Here is a 15484-nt window from a genome sequence, read left to right on the forward strand (position 1 = left end):
AAGTGTTGTGTGTACATCTCCACAGCCAATGGACTGGAGGAAAGTGTTGTGTGTACATCTCCAGCCAATGTACTGGAGGAAAGTGTTGTGTGTACATCTCCACAGCCAATGGACTGGAGGAAAGTGTTGTGCGTATATCTCCAGCCAATGGACTGGAGAAAGTGTTGTGTGTACATCTCCACAGCCAATGTACTGGAGGAAAGTGTTGTGTGTACATCTCCAGCCAATGGACTGGAGGAAAGTGTTGTGCGTATATCTCCAGCCAATGGACTGGAGGAAAGTGTTGTGTGCACATCTCCACAGCCAATGTACTGGAGGAAAGTGTTGTGTGTATATCTCCACAGCCAATGTACTGGAGGAAAGTGTTGTGTGTACATCTCCACAGCCAATGTACTGGAGGAAAGTGTTGTGTGTACATCTCCACAGCCAATGGACTGGAGGAAAGTGTTGTGTGTACATCTCCAGCCAATGGACTGGAGGAAAGTGTTGTGCGACTATCTCCACAGCCAATGGACTGGAGGAAAGTGTTGTGTGTACATCTCCACAGCCAATGGACTGGAGGAAAGTGTTGTGTGCACATCTCCAGCCAATGGACTGGAGGAAAGTGTTGTGTGCACATCTCCACAGCCAATGGACTGGAGGAAAGTGTTGTGTGTACATCTCCAGCCAATGGACTGGAGGAAAGTGTTGTGTGTACATCTCCACAGTCAATGGACTGGAGGAAAGTGTTGTGTGCACATCTCCACAGCCAATGGACTGGAGGAAAGTGTTGTGTGTACATCTCCACAGCCAATGGACTGGAGGAAAGTGTTGTGTGTACATCTCCACAGCCAATGGACTGGAGGAAAGTGTTGTGTGTACATCTCCAGCCAATGGACTGGAGGAAAGTGTTGTGTGTACATCTCCACAGCCAATGTACTGGAGGAAAGTGTTGTGTGCACATCTCCACAGCCAATGGACTGGAGGAAAGTGTTGTGCGTATATCTCCAGCCAATGTACTGGAGGAAAGTGTTGTGTGTACATCTCCACAGCCAATGGACTGGAGGAAAGTGTTGTGTGCACATCTCCACAGCCAATGGACTGGAGGAAAGTGTTGTGCGTATATCTCCAGCCAATGGACTGGAGGAAAGTGTTGTGCGTATATCTCCAGCCAATGGACTGGAGGAAAGTGTTGTGTGCACATCTCCACAGCCAATGGACTGGAGGAAAGTGTTGTGTGCACATCTCCACAGCCAATGGACTGGAGGAAAGTGTTGTGCGTATATCTCCAGCCAATGGACTGGAGGAAAGTGTTGTGCGTATATCTCCAGCCAATGGACTGGAGGAAAGTGTTGTGTGCACATCTCCACAGCCAATGGACTGGAGGAAAGTGTTGTGTGCACATCTCCACAGCCAATGGACTGGAGGAAAGTGTTGTGCGTATATCTCCAGCCAATGGACTGGAGGAAAGTGTTGTGCGTATATCTCCAGCCAATGGACTGGAGGAAAGTGTTGTGTGCACATCTCCACAGCCAATGGACTGGAGGAAAGTGTTGTGTGTACATCTCCACAGCCAATGGACTGGAGGAAAGTGTTGTGCGTATATCTCCAGCCAATGGACTGGAGGAAAGTGTTGTGTGCACATCTCCACAGCCAATGGACTGGAGGAAAGTGTTGTGCGTATATCTCCAGCCAATGGACTGGAGGAAAGTGTTGTGCGTATATCTCCAGCCAATGTACTGGAGGAAAGTGTTGTGTGCACATCTCCACAGCCAATGGACTGGAGGAAAGTGTTGTGCGTATATCTCCAGCCAATGGACTGGAGGAAAGTGTTGTGTGTACATCTCCACAGCCAATGGACTGGAGGAAAGTGTTGTGTGCACATCTCCACAGCCAATGGACTGGAGGAAAGTGTTGTGCGTATATCTCCAGCCAATGGACTGGAGGAAAGTGTTGTGCGTATATCTCCAGCCAATGGACTGGAGGAAAGTGTTTTTTAAGACTGTAGGTAGAAAGAGACGGTACTGTCTGACAATGCCGTGTTATCACAGGTATTAATCTTGGCATACAGGAATCATTCTGGAGTGTGGCATCGGGATCATAAATGGAAGCCAAAAACAGTGACATGTTCTGCTAGACTGGCCGTCTGGATTCGCTGCGAACACATCAAGCAACTGACACGAACTGGTCAAGCTCCTAGTTTTAAAGTGGTACGTTAATAGGACTTGGCAATCCCTCTAAAACAAGAGAGGCTAAAACACTTCTACCCATAATCCCCCTCTAAGACTCTGGCAGATGTATGTCCTAGACATGATTACACTTCTAGCTTGTCTAAACCTAAAACTTGGGCATCAGTTTCGGGCTGGTAGATCGTAGCCTAGTGCAGGTCCTTCCTCATCCATGTGACCGAGTTACGGCTCAGGCGGATGACGTGCCGGTCATCATCTGCTGGAGCTGGAGGGGGTGGGGGGATGGGAGGGGGAGGGGGAGGTGGAGGTGGAGGTGGGGGTCTAGTGTCAGGGGGAGGTAGCTCTGCCACTGCCACCTCCTTCTTGGCTGTGTCTGGTGTGTTGTTCAAACCGACATTCATCATCTTAGCGATCTGGAAAGTAGAGAAAATCAGGACGTCAGTGATAACTTTAGACATGATCATTGATAGATAAGCAACATTTGTAAAATAAAACCAGACATAATAATTCTTCAGGTCAGTGTCCTTGAACATGTTGAATGATCCAACAGGTTATTTCAGTCAGTGGATCTTTCATAGAACATGATTGATAGAAGTACGCTGAGTTTGTTGTCAACACTATAAACATGATGTACCTACCCACCAGACCACCTGTTACAAGATGATATATCTATGTACCTACCCACCAGACCACCTGTTACAAGATGATATATCTATGTACCTACCCACCAGACCACCTGTCACAAGATGATATATCTATGTACCTACCCACCAGACCACCTGTTACAAGATGATATATCTATGTACCTACCCACCAGACCACCTGTCACAAGATGATATATCTATGTACCTACCCACCAGACCACCTGTCACAAGATGATATATCTATGTACCTACCCACCAGACCACCTGTTACAAGATGATATATCTATGTACCTACCCACCAGACCACCTGTCACAAGATGATATATCTATGTACCTACCCACCAGACCACCTGTTACAAGATGATATATCTATGTACCTACCCACCAGACCATTTGTCAAAAGATGATGTATCTATGTTATTATCCACCAGACCATCTGTCACAAGATGATTTATCTGTGTTATTACCCACCAGACCATATGTCACAAGATCATACATCTATGTTATTACCCACCAGACCATCTGTTACAAGATGATGTATCTATGTTATTACCCACCAGACCAACTGTCACAAGATGATGTATCTATGTTATTACCCACCAGACCATCTGTCACAAGATGATTTATCTGTGTTATTACCCACCAGACCATATGTCACAAGATCATACATCTATGTTATTACCCACCAGACCATCTGTTACAAGATGATGTATCCATGTTAATACCGACTAGACCATCTGTCACAGGATGATGTTTTCATGTTATTACCCACCATATCCATTATGAGATGATGTATTTATGATATTACCTATAAGAAAATGTACAATTTTATGAAGAAAAACTTCTGCTTTATTGCATATAGTGATCTTTTGATGTAGATTCTAATCTTACACCATTTATCAAACCAGAACTAGAAGTTGTTATCCATAAAGTTTATTTACTCACTAGAATGGTAATCAAACAGTTATGTTATAACGCACCAGACTATCCGGTATGAGATGAGCGTTGGCTCCCAGACTTGCAACTGGACCAGAGTCCTGGTACCCAAGATGGCGGTAAAATTCTTGTTTGTCTATCGTGTTCAAAAATATTGTTTGGAATCCTGAACTGAAATAACAAAGAAATAAGTCTCAGTTACTGCCTTCATGAGAAGACTCACTCTACATTGAAAAATGTCTTGACTTACATCCTGCATGTCTTAGAAGTGAGGGAATGAATGTTGTTTTAAGCAACAGTCAACAATATTCCAGCTATATCCAGGTGCTTTATTGAGGTTGGACCTAGTAGTCAACTAGGACGTAGTTGGACCACCGCCGGTCATGATGAGACACCTTCAGCCACCAAGTCACACATTGTCATCAGTTGGTCGGCTCTTACAACAAGCAAGAGGTACCAGGAACCTTGGCACTGACAACAAGCAAGAGGTACCAGGAACCTTGGCACTGACAACAAGCACCAGGTACCGGGGAAATTCAGCATGTTCAGTGCATTTCTCTGTATTGTAAATTAACAATAACTTTATGAGCAAGACTTTATGAGCAGATACTTTGTTTTACTCAGCATTGTTAACCAATATACCAGGAGACATTCCAACAGCAGCACACCATGTCCATGTGGACATGAGTAACTGTATACTTTTGTTTTATCAAATCTTATCTATCCCTACAAATTCATTTGAGTGAGTGAGTGAGTGAGTTGGATTTAACGCTGCTTTTAACAGTATTCCAGTTACATCACGGCGTGTCAGCTTAATGTGAGAGGAAAGTCCGAAGTGATGCAGGTCTCAGACATTTACCACTTAGGTGAAACCTACGGAACGCAACTCTGCACAGCGAATCGCGGCGCCTTAGACGACTGGGCCACCCTTTCGCCCCATTTGAATGAATAAACCAAAAACAATTGGAAAGTGATTGATCACAGATTTCATGATTGACTTGTTCATTGTGAACTGAAACGACCCCTTTCACACCATGCACACAATGGCTGGGCTGCTTCGTGCTCCTGTGAAGATCCCCTCACCTCTTGGCATACTCTTCTGTCTTGTCCATCAGTTTCCGACCTAAACCTTTCCCTCGTAGATCTTTTGGAACCACAACTGAAATCAGAAACATTCACCTCATCAATGCTGATGTCATATCAAAGTTTTTAACATATTCTAAAATTATTGTGTTTTTATGCTCAGTAATACATTGTCTCATGACAACATTTACAGATAAATATGAAACCAATAAAACATTAATCAGTCAAATCATAAAATTACTACAACCTTTGTACTGCAGATAATAAAACAAACAAAACATTCCGAATTGGCATCATCAAATATGTTCATGAAATTATCACTGATATATCTAGTCCATAATTATAATGATAAAACATTATTATCAACATGATTAAAAGTCATCATGCCTATTGCCAACACATATCATTATTAAGATAATGGAGCGACATTCAAATTCAGCACCACTTTTCTCAGTGAAGGAAAATTACCTGATTCGAGTAAACATGAGTTCTTGATTCCTTGGACTGATGCCAAGCGGCTGTGACCCACCACCTTGTTTTCTGACACAAGAACCAAGCTACATGGCAAGTCATCACAGGATTTCTCAAGGCTGTAAAGTCTGTGGATAAAATGTAATGTCAATTTACTTTACAAAATATCTTCAAACACAAATTCATTTCACCACATTCACAGCACAAACGTTAGATTATCTACCATGTTTACAATGTTTATTTGGATAGGGATATATAACTATCATGACAACGGTGAGACAAGGTTTTTATCATCAAATGTTTTGGCCTGCCACCCCTCCGCTGATTCATGGAAACCGAAGACAAGAAGCTTGTCTAGATTATCGCCTGATCATGCTAACTGTGTTAGGTCTATCTGATGTGTCAATCAGGTGATAATTTGTCCATGTTGTCAACGTAGAAGTCAGATCGGTACACTTGCATTACACCGGATACATACCCTCCATATTGGTTTAGATCACATGATATTCATATACCAGGATAATCATGCACAAAAAAAGAGAAAACGAAAACGGAGAGAACTAGGTAAAAATTAACATCAAATTTGAGCTCTATGCACCACTTCCGGTCTTGTATAACTAGACTGTGTATTTTAATTCTGTTAAAATGGAATTACAACGAAAAATGTAATGACTTTGTATGGTTTTCTTACTGTGGAATTATGGGATGCTGAACATTGGACCATGAGAAAATTTTGAAGGTAAGTGGTTCCTGATTGGTCAATTCAGTTCTGATGTCAGTGCATAGTAACTGCCTTATTTGGTACTACTACTACTCAGAGTTTACGATGAGCATCTGTTGGAAATGCAACAGGAAATCTTGTGGAAAAAAACTGTCAATAAGACACAATTCCTTGTTTGAGGGTAGCAAACTCGCCTTGCGAGTATAACCTTACTTACGTATTTTTGGGTGTACAAGGTACCCCAGGATTTTGCCAGGAGAGAACTAAATATAAATTCAATCCATACCTCGGTTGATTGGTATAACTTTTGTCGGGAGATATGTGTGTGCGTGGCAGACGAGGACAGTGAGGTGATCGGTGGAGAAGGGAAGATTGTTAGATAGATGAAAGCAAATTTGGGAAAAGGATGTATAATAGAGGAAAGAGAGTTGAGAGAAACTGACAATTACTGACCATATTTTGAGGAATATTGTGTGCCCCGAAAATATTTAGATCAAAGACAGGATAAATTTGAAGGTTTTCTTGAACTTATTCAGCGTGTTTATAATCCACACGCTAAAGACGATGATATCATCATTCGCCGAAGACAACATGAACGACAGTTTAGATGATTTTCAACTATAAAAGGTAAGTAATTTTAAAAAAGGTAAACTTACCCTAAACCCTAACCCTAAAGACGATAATAAAACGGGGATCCAAGGTGTCAGTGTTAACAGGTAAGGATACTTGTAGCAGCAGTAAAATGACGGCAATAATTGAGACACCTTTTTTGCTAAAGAAGTAGTTCGCACACATTTTGTGAGCACAATACAAGATGGCAGAGTATCCGGTGTAATGCATTCTTTCCAATCAATATTACAATATTGCAGTCAATATTACAATCACAGAAATTATTTTCTGCCGACAAAGGACAAGAGGACATATTAATGATTTTATCACTTTTTATGTCACCATTTTTTTAAAGAAACTTTACCATGGTTTGGATATTTTGTTAAGACAAACATAAGTCAGTGTGCTAGAATATGAACCAATTTGAATACTGTATCAACTCTGACGTTTCACAAGGGCTGTATAAATGCACTGTAATAGAAAATAAAAAGTGACAATTTATATATCAAATAATTAGTGCCTGTGCCTACCTTGCAGCGATGCTTCTCGGCCACTCCGAGTTGAGTAGACCAGCACAGTCTTGCAGCCATTCCTTGTGAGAATGTAGGGGGAAGAGTTCCATTTTATCAGCTAAATTCTCATATTCCAGCGCGTCAGTTTCGCCCAACAAGGCGACCTCAAATAACTATCTTTCCATTTGGAAAAGTCAATATTTGCATCAACTCTGTCAACACAAAAACCAGTCTTGCGAATGTGAAACAAAGGGAGATAACTCTCAATCGTTGACCTATGATTTATAAAATTGAGAATTGACGAAATTAGGAATATGATATGATAGTTAAATACATAGCAATGCGATATTTCGCATTAGATAATCATTTTAAGCGTTGTTACAATCATGTAAAGGCATATTAATTTTCACAGAGTTATTATTTAAAATCAGGTAAAAACACATCTGTACGTATTATATTTCCTATCTTAATTTTAGAAATATCAAAATGGACCCCTCAAAGACTCTCGACGATGTTCCTGATAATCTTTCTGCCAAATATAAAGAGTAAGCAGTTGTCTTTCCCATTTAAGATTTAACTCTTGTTGAATGTGTCTGTGGTGAGATACTGGTGTGGTCTGTTTGTGTTCCGTTTGTGTTTAAGTCATTTATCGACAATTGAAATATTAAACATCCGGCTTGTAAGTGAACATGTGGGCGTTTGGCTCGAGAACGCAGTGGTCGGATCCATGATGAGTGTGGTCAGAGACGAACATAGATGTTTTTACGTCTTGGTGTGGTGCCCTTCACCTGGGGCACTTGTTGATTTTGTCTCAGGCGCAGCCCAACCATGGCTGCCACGTTCACGTGAAGCCGGGTCACGCTTCACTGATCTCATATGGCCCGTGAAGATTCCGGGGTAGAATAGGTCTTCAGCAACCCATGCTTGTTGTAAAAGGTGACTCTGCTTGTCGTGAAAGGCGATTAAACGGGATTGGGTGGTCAGGCTCGCTGATTCGGTTGATGCATGTCATCAATCCCAATTGCGTGGATCGATACTCATGATATTAATCACTGGATTGTCTGGTCCAGACTCGATTATTTACAGACTGCCGTCAGATAGCTGGAATATTGCTGAGTGCGGCGTTAAACAACAAACAAACAAACAAACTGATCTCCTGGCCTTCTTCCAAATTTTAGCCCCCTCTCTATCAGAACCATTTTTTCGATCCTTAGCAGGGGCCAGTTGGTTAGCCCTGTGTTTAGAGCGTTTGCTCGTCACACTTAAGGCCCGGATTCGATTCTCCACATAGGTACAATGTGTGAAGCCCATTTCTAGTGCCCCCATCAGTGATATCATCCTTTTGTCATAGACATTAAATCACTGAAGAAAAGTAGCTGAATACTAAAAGAGATGTAAAACCACCCACTCACTTGATCCTTAGGGTCAGGAACTTGTCAAAGCCATTGTTCGATAGTGTCAGGCATTGTTTGGGATGGTATTTGAATATTTTCTTTAACCTTTTCATAATCTTGTATAAGTACATGCCTTCTGAGAATTCTTACGCACAATTAACCTAAAGAAAGTCAAGGTCACAACGGTTATGTCAATCACTATAACATACAAATGGTAACCTATTCTCATTGTTTTTCAGTTCATTTGCATATTTGACGGTCAGAGACAGGATGCCAGTTATCCTCACAAAAGTTGTGGATACAGTCTACAGGATGAAGAATAAGATGAGAGATGAATGTGGAGAGGTAAACATTTTTATCATAAATTTTTCTTCTTAATATTGTGATTATTCAAATGACAGGCTTCAACATGGTTTGAATGCATCATTTTGTCAAAACAACTGACTTGTTCAGAAACAATCATGACAAATTCATGCATTGTGAACTTTTTGAATAATAATTGTCTACTTGAAAAGCACAAAACTCCTCACAAAATGTATGCTCAAAGCGCTACAGTATTATTACCATGATAAATCCAGTCATTGGATAAGTTTGCACTCAATGTCTGCTCCTGGGGAGTGTACAATAATGATGTCAGCTGTAATGAAGGTGTGTCTGGTGTGACATGTAGGTAGCATGCAGTGCTTATGAGCAGGTCAACATCATATGTCAGAGTAGTTTTGAGACTCACAGTAATACTCACGACATTCAGAAACAAGTTAGGAAATCAGTTTCACACACAAAAATGCTCTATTGGCAAAATTATAGAAATCTTGAAATCAATTCTTAACTACATTATGATCTTTTGTTCTTCAGGACACTTCTGATGAGTTGAAGGACATCACAGGCAGATTATCTAAGCTGCGGTTTCAGATTCAGACAGATAAACCTGTCGAACATTTAGAGGATTCTCGTACCGATACACAGTTTTGGAACCAGCACCATCAAGATCTACTCAAGTTAAACAACGGGAAGCCAATCAAGTGGTTTTCAGCAGCATGGTTATATTTGGAGTGTTACATGTACCGTCGCATTCAGGAATCTGTTGAACTCACGTGAGTAGTGGAAATATTTCTATCTATGGTACCCAAAGCTTGTCTCCCTGAGGGGATTCAGAGTGAGAATAGGTCCCCAGTACCCCGTTTTTTTCCCTGTGGCTATTCCAGCCTAGATTAGCTACCTAGTAACCCATGCATGTTGTGGCAGAAGAGACTACTCTGTTCTGTACAGATGCTTGGGCCTGAATGTGATGCTGAAATGACACTCATGTTACCCAGGACTGCTTGTACTCACTGCACCATAATGCACAAGCTCCTCACAGCGATATCCTGTTCGCGGAGCTCTCTATACTGTTGCTGTCACCCGTCAAAGCTCCCCACTGTGTGTCTAACTATCATGTAATTGATATGGTAAGAAATTAAAGGGGAAGTTGGTTGGTTTTCCATTCATCTGGAATCTCAAACCAATCTCATCAAACAAACAAAAAGGTAGATTTATGTGGGAAATCTGGTCAGTAGTAAACCTTTTCAAAATTCACTATGATTGCAATCCCAAAGACAGAAACAAAAGTATAAACATTACTACATTTGAAGTTAGAGGGCAAATCTCAAGATTCTTGTAATGGCTGCACTCACACTGGTAGCAGCGATGTTACCAAAAGTACACAAAGGTGTCACGCACTGGGAAGGAGCTTGCATAATGCACTGTGCGGAGTTGTATCCCTTTAACATGACATGATCCGATGATTGTTGGTTAAGTATCCGAGATTCTCCCTGATTATGATCATTGCTTTGTCACCCCATACCGTTACTTATGAGTTTCAATAAGATTGTAAGTGTCTAGAAACTGCCTCATAATAGGTAGCATTCCTGATATGATGGAATACTATTATATAAACAGTGTAATATCCCATCATTTGCTCTACCGGTATACTTACATGATAAATACAAGTAAATTGTCAAGTCAAACTCCAGGACTGGCAGAGACACAGATTTATGTCTGTTACAGCAACAAGTTGAAAGGCCTCGATGTGTTTGAGGAACAGAAGCGTGAAGCGTACCACACATCAGAGGGCGCTGTGACAACGCTGCTGACATATCTCCTGGAAGTAGTCGGACAGTGCCAGGGATACTCCTCGGAAGAGAAAGCTGACAAGTTGAAGCAGTTTCTAGAGGTATGTCTACAAAACACAAGTTCCACCATGAAGAATTACCTTCGTGATGACCCAGTATTTGTCGCACCAGTAATACTTCAACGTTAACTGTTTGAGGTCACATGACGGAAAGTCAAATGAATGTATGTTGTAGCCTGTTTGTCTGTTGTTTGAACCAGTAGAACAGACACTTCACATACTCTTTCCCACCAATGATGACAACCCAGTTTGTTTAAGGGGTTTTCAATATGGCTGCCAAGGCCATTTCTCAGCTATTTTTATACAAAATGTAATGAAAATATGTAGTTAGGTGTGTGGTTTTACGACAGTCGGGGACTTTCAATGCCTCCAGGGTCTTGTTTCGTGCAAATTTATGTTTGGGCCTCACATCCAGCTTATCCCCACATGGTACAATATGTCAAGTCTTCCCCACATGGTACAATATGTCAAGTCTTCCCACATAGTACAATATGTCAGGCCTTCCCTACATGGTACAATATGTCAGGTCTTCCCCACATGGTACAATATGTCAGGCCTTCCCCACATGGTACAATATGTCAGGTCTTCCCCACATGGTACAATATGTCAGGTCTTCCCCACGTTGTACAATATATCAAGTCTTCCCCATGTGGTACAATATGTCAAGTCTTCCCCACATGGTACAGTATGTCAAGTCTTCCCCACATGGTACAATATGTCAGGTCTTCTCCACATGGTACAATATGTCAAGTCTTCCCCCCACATGGTACAATATGTCAGGTCTTCCCCACATGGTACAATATGTCAGGTCTTCCCCACATGGTACAATATGTCAGGTCTTCCCCACATGGTACAATATGTCAAGTCTTCCCCACATGGTACAATATGTCAAGTCTTCCCCACATGGTGCAATATGTCAGGTCTTCCCCACATGGTACAATATGTCAGGTCTTCCCCACATGGTACAATATGTCAAGTCTTCCCCACATGGTACAATATGTCAGGTCTTCCCCTCGTGGTACAATATGTCAAGTCTTCCCCTCGTGGTACAATATGTCAGGTCTTCTCCACATGGTACAACATGTCAGGTCTTCCCCTTGTGGTACAATATGTCAGGTCTTCCCCTCATGGTACAATATGTCAAGTCTAGACTTAGTGTTCCCTGCCAAGATATTGTTGGAATATTGTGTTAATATGATAATTACTCACTCTAACCCAAGAATTGGTTTTCAGCAACCCATGCTTGTCGTAAGAGGTGACTAACTGGATCGGGGGGTCAGGCACGCTGACTTTGTTGATGCATGTCATTATACCCCAGTTGTATAGATTGATGCAGTTGAATTCAGTCACTGGATTGTCTGGTCCAGACTCAATTATTTACAGACTGCTGTGATGTAACTGGAATATTGCTGAATACAGCATTAAACAACAAACAAAGACTCCTCTAACTCAAAACTTCAAAATATACATCTTCATCTCATCTCCAGGTAGCGCTGTGGGGCAACAAGTGTGACTTGTCCATCTCGGCCGGATTTTCCAACTCCCAGACAACCTGCATCCTGGAACAACTCAACCTCCTCAACCCCAACATCCTTGCCGACGACTCACAGCACGTGATTCAGACTCTACAGCAGAAGCGTCAGACCAGGGGTCAAGCTGGGAGGGTGGACATCGTACTGGACAACGCCGGCTTTGAGTTGGTCACAGACCTCTGCTTGGCCGAGTTTCTTATGTCTGCTGACCTTGCTTCCAGCATCCACTTCCATGGCAAGGCCATCCCGTGGTTTGTGTCCGACGTCACCCGGAACGACCTGGAGTGGATGCTGCAGATAATGATGGGCACTAACAATCTGGCAATATCCACGTTCGGGGCCAAATGGCAGGAAAGGCTCAAGTTAGGATCCTGGGTTTTTCATGATAGTGATTTCTGGACATCTCCATTTGATTTCAGTTTGATGAAAAAACGAGCGAATGACCTGTACAGCGACCTTGGTGAAGCAGACCTTGTGTTTTTTAAAGGTGATCTGAATTACCGTAAGTTGGTTGGAGACAAACGATGGGACCCTACCGACTCCTTTTCCAGGTCCCTACGAGGGTTCGAACCTGCTCCTCTGTGTAGTCTGCGTGCTCTCAAGTCGGACGTTGTGGTCGGATTGAAGCCAGGTCTGGCAGAGAAGACTGAACACCATGACAAAGACTGGATGATTAATGGAAAGTGGGCAGTTATTTCATTCCACCAACTTTCAGGACATTCTTAAAGATTTGTTACCGACGAGGAAACACGGGAGATATTTTGATGACTGTTGCTGAGATCTCACATATTTTCCAATTGTGCCATAATGAATTGGAAGTATTCAGGATTCAGTCTCAATTTCACCCCATTCCCATATGGTCTTCTTGACGTGCTTTATGTTGTAACTGGAAATGTCTGGAAACGGATTGATTTAGTGACCAGTGTCGAAGGTTGGATTGCACGCTATTTTAATCAATCTACGTACATGTGAAATGCATTTTATGACCTAACCTGTAATGTGTTCTTGGTGCATGATACAATCCTGATCAGGCTGTGTATTGCATTTCCATTTGTATGTACGGTATCCAGGACTCGATTTAGCGATATGAAACTGGCACCGGTGCAACCTATTTTTGAAAAGTGCAAACTAATATTTTTGTCTACATGCACCAAGTGCATGATAAAATGTTCATTTTTTGTCTGGTACAACTATGTTTTCATATCAACATGCACCTGTTGCAAGTTACATTAAGTTCCTTGAATGGAGACCTGCCTATCCAAATGTACTACCTGGGTACCCACCCCCCTATTACCTGACCCTACACGGGTATTCACTGTATGTCTCAAGAGATAGGTACAAAATGTCTGATTGTGAATTTTTTTACCATAGCCCTGGCTAAACGTATTTAGATACATGTATTAAACAATCCAGTCATGCATACACTGAAGCTGACTTAAGTTATATCTTTATTCAACCAAATGAAAAGTCAGAAGGCGTGGGCGCATAGTCAGAAAGAAATACAAACATTAGTGACTTGTAGTGTAGCCATAGAGCTCTAGATAATTTCTGTCATTAAACAATATATCACGTGACTAACCACCTGTCCAGTAGTCCTGTGGGTACCCGGGTCCTACTCAGTCCCCACCCGACCCGGGTACCCGAGTTACCCGTCCCAGACCTACTATCTCTCCACTCTGTTTATGCTCTATCTCTATATTTGCTCTATCTCTATATATGCTGTGTCTCTTTTATTATAAAATGGCTAATGACATTGATGCGATAAACCAATCCGATAAACTTGGCTTAATGATATGATAAAGTAGACACATTTTATGGATAACAACTTCTTTATTTTACTGTAATGGCCCGTTTCGTATAGAATAGGAAATGCCTATCCAACAATTCAAATAATGTGATAATTATGCAAATGAGGTCACCCAGCACATACAATACACATCTTTCTGAGTCGATGGTTGCAAACTCATATGCAGGAGAATTTCTGTGGGAAACTGCTCACGAGGGAGATGCTTATGGTAAGGTCATTTTCAAGATGGGTTCAGGTTAGTTAGAATGAAGATATACATCAAATCGTACACTGGATTATTGAGGGGATTATTGAGGGTTGGGATATCATGGATTATCATTTTGCACAAACAGGCAGACTGTGTTCCATTATTATGAAGTAGTCAAAACTAAAAAATTCTCGCATGCACGCACGCAGACACACACACAATCAAAGAGACACACACATACAGACAGACAAAAGGACACAAAGAGACACATACACAAACAGACACAATCATGTGCCACCTTTAAAACATTAATAATCAATCTACATTAAGTTTGTAAATGATGAGGGTGTTGATGTCTTGGGGGCATAATTAACTGGAGCACATGGTTCTGCAATGGCTACAATGTGAAGTTGTTGGGGTGTGCACGAATAATATTTAGTATCCCCAGGATTACAGAAAAAGTACCTGTATATGATTTGTTAGTTTTACACAAGTTGGAGAATATATTTTCACAGTTTATGCTTTATGACGGTGCTATGTTGCATACATCACCGGTTTTGTACACATTACGCTCCCCACTCACGACCATACGGTGTAGTATTTTATCTACAGAATCAAACCACAGTCTGGTTCAAGCAGGAGGCACGGGTGGCCCAGTCTTCTAAGGCGCCGCGATTCACTGTGCAGAGTTGCGTCCCTTGGGCATGCCAGAAACCTATGATTGTGGGTTCGAATCCGGTTTGCCTCGATTATGTTCCTAGGTTTGTCAGCACCATACCCGTGCTCGTGGGTTTCACCGAAGTGGTAAACGTCTAAGACCTGCATCACTTCGGGCTATCCTCCCACATTAAGCTGACATGCTGCGATATAACTGGAATACTGTTAAAAGCGGCGTTAAATCCAGGTCACTCACTCACTGGTTCCAGAAAGTGCTCTAACCTGTGATCACTCAGATTACATCACACCACCTTCCAGCCATCTACTCCTCACACTGCTTCCAGCAATGGGTCATGTACAGAGTAGGAAAAATTGGATTAGCGTGAGTATTTCATGGCTTTATGTCATTAGGTGACAAAAACAGAGACACTTCACTACTACATTGCAGGAATTTGTGTACACCAACCCACAAAGTATTGGTGGTGGTTGTGCTATTGTTCACAACAATTGTCCAGTGCTTCCACAGTGATTGTATTAATGTCTTACACCAATTCATGACATGTTCGTATTTGTGTATGAGCTCTGATCTTTTA

General features: G+C 41.8%; 2 protein-coding genes across 2 annotated transcripts; one reads left to right on the forward strand and one right to left on the reverse strand.

Annotated features, from left to right (window-relative positions):
* Positions 1-1981: 1981 nt before the first annotated feature.
* On the reverse strand, positions 1982-7375 carry LOC139444104 (N-alpha-acetyltransferase 80-like). The gene is made up of 5 exons (XM_071225010.1): positions 7163-7375; positions 5300-5430; positions 4832-4907; positions 3793-3919; positions 1982-2581 (listed from the first exon to the last, which is right to left on the reverse strand). The coding sequence occupies exons 1-5, from the start codon at positions 7252-7254 to the stop codon at positions 2357-2359; spliced, it is 651 nt and encodes a 216-aa protein (XP_071081111.1). The 5' UTR covers positions 7255-7375; the 3' UTR covers positions 1982-2356.
* Positions 7376-7626: 251 nt separating this feature from the next.
* LOC139443091 (damage-control phosphatase ARMT1-like) lies at positions 7627-13493 on the forward strand. The gene is made up of 5 exons (XM_071224022.1): positions 7627-7689; positions 8778-8883; positions 9394-9632; positions 10585-10750; positions 12196-13493. The coding sequence occupies exons 1-5, from the start codon at positions 7631-7633 to the stop codon at positions 12964-12966; spliced, it is 1341 nt and encodes a 446-aa protein (XP_071080123.1). The 5' UTR covers positions 7627-7630; the 3' UTR covers positions 12967-13493.
* The last annotated feature ends 1991 nt before the right edge of the window (positions 13494-15484 follow it).

Source organism: Haliotis cracherodii, unplaced genomic scaffold (genome assembly GCF_022045235.1).
Source record: "Haliotis cracherodii isolate W230 unplaced genomic scaffold, xgHalCrac1.p SCAF_5, whole genome shotgun sequence".
NCBI lineage: Eukaryota > Metazoa > Mollusca > Gastropoda > Lepetellida > Haliotidae > Haliotis > Haliotis cracherodii.